Source organism: Cebus imitator, unplaced genomic scaffold (genome assembly GCF_001604975.1).
Source record: "Cebus imitator isolate Cc_AM_T3 unplaced genomic scaffold, Cebus_imitator-1.0 Scaffold384, whole genome shotgun sequence".
NCBI lineage: Eukaryota > Metazoa > Chordata > Mammalia > Primates > Cebidae > Cebus > Cebus imitator.
Window position 1 is genome coordinate 1,010,342 of NW_016107699.1, and position 4,374 is coordinate 1,014,715.

At 59.1% G+C, this 4,374-nt stretch overlaps 1 protein-coding gene across 2 annotated transcripts in view; it reads right to left on the minus strand.

Annotated features, from left to right (window-relative positions):
* Positions 1-2,523: 2,523 nt before the first annotated feature.
* OSBPL5 (oxysterol binding protein like 5) overlaps positions 2,524-4,374 on the minus strand; it is a 68,246-nt gene continuing 66,395 nt past the window's right edge. For both annotated transcript variants that reach the window (XM_037731128.1, XM_017507743.2), the window contains one exon: positions 2,524-3,534. In XM_037731128.1, coding sequence (XP_037587056.1) covers positions 3,396-3,534 — 139 coding nt within the window. In that variant the 3' untranslated portion in view covers positions 2,524-3,395. The remainder of the gene's footprint in view (positions 3,535-4,374) is intronic.

Genomic DNA, 4,374 nt, shown 5'->3' on the forward strand with positions numbered 1-4,374 from the left:
CCTATAATCCCAGCACTTTGGGAGGCCGAGGCTGGCGGATCACTTGAGCTCAGGAGTTAGAGACCATCCTGGCCAACATGGTGAAACCCCGTCTCTACTAAAAATACAAAAATTAGCTGAGTGTGGTGGTGCGCACCTGTAATCCCAGCTACTGGGGAGGCTGAGGCAGGAGAATCATTTGAATCCAGGAGGTGGAAGTTGCAGTGAGCTGAGATTATGCCACTGCACTGCAGCCTGGGCAACAGAGTGAGACTGTTTCCAAAAAAAAAAGGAAAGAAAGAAAAAAAAAAAGAAATTGTGGGGCCGCTTGTCATCACAAGCAGCAGTAAGCACATCCGGTCCCGGCTCGCCTATTGTGCCGGTTTCTGCCTTGCTTCCAATTAGAGGCACAGGGCGACACACAGGAAGAGTGCCAATCGCAAAGCCGCAATCAAACACTCCTGGTGCATAAAATCCATCACAGCCCCGCATCAGCAGGAAGCCCGGCAACCGAGATGCCAGCACACGTGGTCGGCAGCAGGGAGGGCTTTCCTCTGAGAAGCTGTAAGCGCTGACTGCCCTCCCTTCAGCGCGGTCAGTGCAGCCTGGCTTTCCATTTCAGAACACTTGATTTCCTCTGAACCTTACAGCCTTGATGGCACATCGGTTTGATGAATTCTGCCCCAAAGGCTCCAAAGAGTGTCACTGGCTAGAATGAATCGTGTTAAACATCTGGAATGCTGGTCAGGTGCCCTCCCTTCCACCCCTGCAGAGCTGCACGCCAAGGCCAGGCGATGGCTGTTGGGAGATGCTCCCTGCACTCCTGCGTGGGCACCTCTTTGCGCACCAGTTCAATTATTCCCTTAGGATTATGCCCCACCCAGGACGCACTAGGGTCTGGAGTCTGTTTTTTCCTCCTGGGGTGGTTGCTTTCTCTTCCGTGTTGATTTAAACCAGTTCTTAGCAAGCGGCTGTGAGCCATGGCTCACACCTGAAATCCCAGCATTTTGGGAGGCCAAGACAGGAGGATCGCTTGGGGCTAGGAGTTTGAGATGAGCCTGGGCAACACAGTGAGACCCCTGTCTCTAAAGAAAAGGAGTTAGACGTGGTGGTATGTGTCTGCAGTCCCAGCTACTCTGGAGGCTGAGGCAGGAGGATCATTTGAGCTCTGGAGGTCAAGGCTGCTGAGCTGTGGTCAGACCACTGCAGTCCAGCCTGGGTGGCAGAGTGAGGCCTTGTCTCAAAAATAAATTTAAAAATAAACAGTTCTAGTAAGATAGAGGGAGAATTCTGCAGGGGATTCCAGTCTTGCCCCCGGGTGTGTGAAGGAGCTGAGGTGTTAGGGGATGGCCTGCCCTGCGGTCAGCTGGAGCTGGTGGGAGGCGGACAGCTGGGTAGGCGGCCTCCGGGCAGGGCCATCTGGCTGAGCACCTTTGCTCTGCATGGGCCTGGGGTGCAGGAGACAAGATGAGGGTCGCTGGCAGGGTGTCTGGAGTAGCCTGCCCCAATGTCAAGATGCAGAAGGCCATTGTGCCCAGGGCTCACACTCTGAGCTCATGTTTGCCCCATGGCGTGTGGCCTCCACACAGGGGCTCTGGAGCCAGGCAGCCCCCCCATCCTCCAAGTGGTTTCAGGGGGTTCTGTCTGAGGTGTACATGCAGCTTCTCAGATGAGCTGAGTGTCAGGACCCCCTCCACCCCAGCCACAGCCCCTCCTCTCCTGGGACCCTGGGGGTTGAGGTGGGGAGTTGCAGAGGAAGGTGGTGAGCCGAGGCCCCTTGTCTCCGTCTCCTGGGCGCTGCCTGGCCGCCCTCCCTCTTGTCACCTGTGTCCTCTGGTTGCTGTGAGGGTTGGGCTACAGTCTCCCTCTGCACCCCTCCTTCAGGGGCTCCCTGGACAGGCCCACTCACTGGCCTTGGTGTCTGAGTACCAGGGGTGGTGGCCACAGTGGAACCGAAGCAAGGGGCAGGCAGGGGCAGCGGGTCAGGTGGTCCAGCCTGGGGTCCCCTTCAGTGATTGGCAGCATGGGGACCAGTGTTGGGGGCTGTGCCAATGGCCCCCAGCAGCCTCTGAGGTGCCTAGAGCGCCTGGTCACTCCGTGTCCTCAGCTGGCTCATCAGGACGCTGGCCTCCCAGCATGGGCTCCACAGGGTGGGCTGGCTGCCCATGGCTCCCGGAGAACTCTGCGCCCTCCTCCCTCCAGGCCCCTCCACCCAGCTCAACACAGCCCCATGCTGGCCTCGAGTCTTCCTGGGAGCCCTCGTCTCGTTTCCAGAAGCGCCCCAAGAAGAGAACACACACATGTGTCTGTTTATTTCAAGGTGTGGAGCACACACACATCCCCAGATGGGGGAGGAGGGAAAACAAACACTGGAAAACAAACCGCCCACCCCAGCTCAGATGGCACCAAACCACCCGCTCCAGCTCAGATGGCACCAAACTGCCCACCCCAGCTCAGATGGCACCACCGTGACGTAGTTTAAGGCTCTGTATGTATACGTAGATGTGTAGATGTTCACACGCACGTGCACGCACACGCAGAGCGGCACAGACACGGGACGAGGCCAGACGCGGAGGCCAGACGCGGAGGCTGATGGTGGCTCGCAGCTCGCCTCCAATATTGCAATTACGTTTATTAAAAAAGTGTAAAATGGGAAGACTGTGCATCGGTCTGAGTAAAGTGGCGAAGTTGAGCCTCCTGACCCGGGTGCGGGGCCGGCTAAGCCACACCCCTGCACCCCCCACACACCTGCACCCACCACCACCTCCACCTGCGCATTCCCTACCGGAGCCAGCGTCCAAGTGTGGGGCGGGGTGGTTCCAGGACCTGCCTCTGTGGGGCTCCCATCCAAACAGCACATGGTGGAATAAAAAACCAAAATGCCCTCCCTAGAGCGGCCCTCACCTGTGCCCACCACCCACCAGTGGCCCCACCGGCCGGCCCCGGCTTTGTGGGCAGGGTGTCAGGAAGGCAGCCCTGTGCATTTGTGCGTGAGGGGGGCTCCTGGGCCACTTGGGACTCCATGACTGCTCCTCCAAACCTGCCCACTCACTGCTGCTGGGCTGTGACTGTCCAGAGCCCTGACAGGCCCTCCCCCCCTAAATCCATCCATCCTCTGGACTGGGGGTGGTGAGACAAGATGGCCAGGAGTGTGTCGCACAGGAGAAGCTGCATTTGGCTTTAGCATTAAGGCTGGTGCTGAGCAGAAGGCCCTGCAGACAGGACAGTGCTCCCACGAGAGGTGCCCAGCACGCCCAGGCCGCAGTGCCCTCGTGGCCCCAGGCCTCTCCTGCGCCCAGGCCTCCTGTCACAGTGGCTGTGCTCGCTGGACCTCTCTGCCTCCACGGAGCCAGCTTAAAGTGCTGGGTGCCTGGGAGGGAGGGCTCGGGGCTGGCCAGGAGCTGCCCCCATGGCTCCTATTTGAGGATGTGATTAATGAACAGCTGACACGCCAGGAACACGCAGAGCAGGAACCAGGATCGGGGGCTCTGCAGGAGGCCGGGGGCTGGTGCCTGTGCTGCCCGCGCCGTGGAGCTCAGCATGAACGAGAGGTGCCTGCAAGGACAGGGGAGAGGTCGTGGGGGCTGTGCCAACGCCAGCAAGGCTCCCTCCCACAGGCCAGGACGGTACCCTGGGTGCTTGACCAGGTGCTGGACACGAGGCCGAGATGGAGATGGCATGGCACCTCTTGCCCTCCAGGGACATTGGAGCAGGTGTGAGTGGAGAGCTTGTTAGGGGGAAGGCCCCAGGGCACCGCAACTCTACTGGGATTCCCTGGGCACATCCAGGGCAGAGGAGGGCCAGGGATGGGGGAGCCGGTCTTTGACCTCCTCCCCCGACCCCTGTGGTTATGGCTGAATCATGCCTCTGCCACAGTCACTGTTGGAGTCTGAACCCCTCCACCTCAGATGAGACAGTGTTTGGAGATCGGGTCCTTAATGAGGTATTGATTTAAATTGAGACTACTAGGGTGGGCCCTGATCCCATAGGAACTTATACGAAGGTCCCTATATGAAGAGGCGATTAGGACAGGCATGGTGAGAAGGTGGCGTCTGCAAGGCAGGAGAGCAGTCTCTGGAGAAACCAGCCCTGTGACACCCAGACCTTGGACCCCAGCCTCCAGGACTGTGAGGGAGCAGACGCTGCTGTTCCAGCCTTTGGCCAGCAGTGCTTTGCCATGGAGACCCTGGCTCTGAGCTGGAGTGCTTTGCCATGGAGACCTTGGATCCTGAGCTAGAGTACTTTGCCACCGCGGCTCTGAGCTGGAGTACTTTGCCGTGGAGACCCTGGTTCTGAACTGGAGTACTTTGCCATGGGGCCCTGGCCCTGAGCCGGAGTACCTTGACATGGAGACCCTGGCCCTGAGCTGGAGTACTTTGCAATGGAGACCCTGGC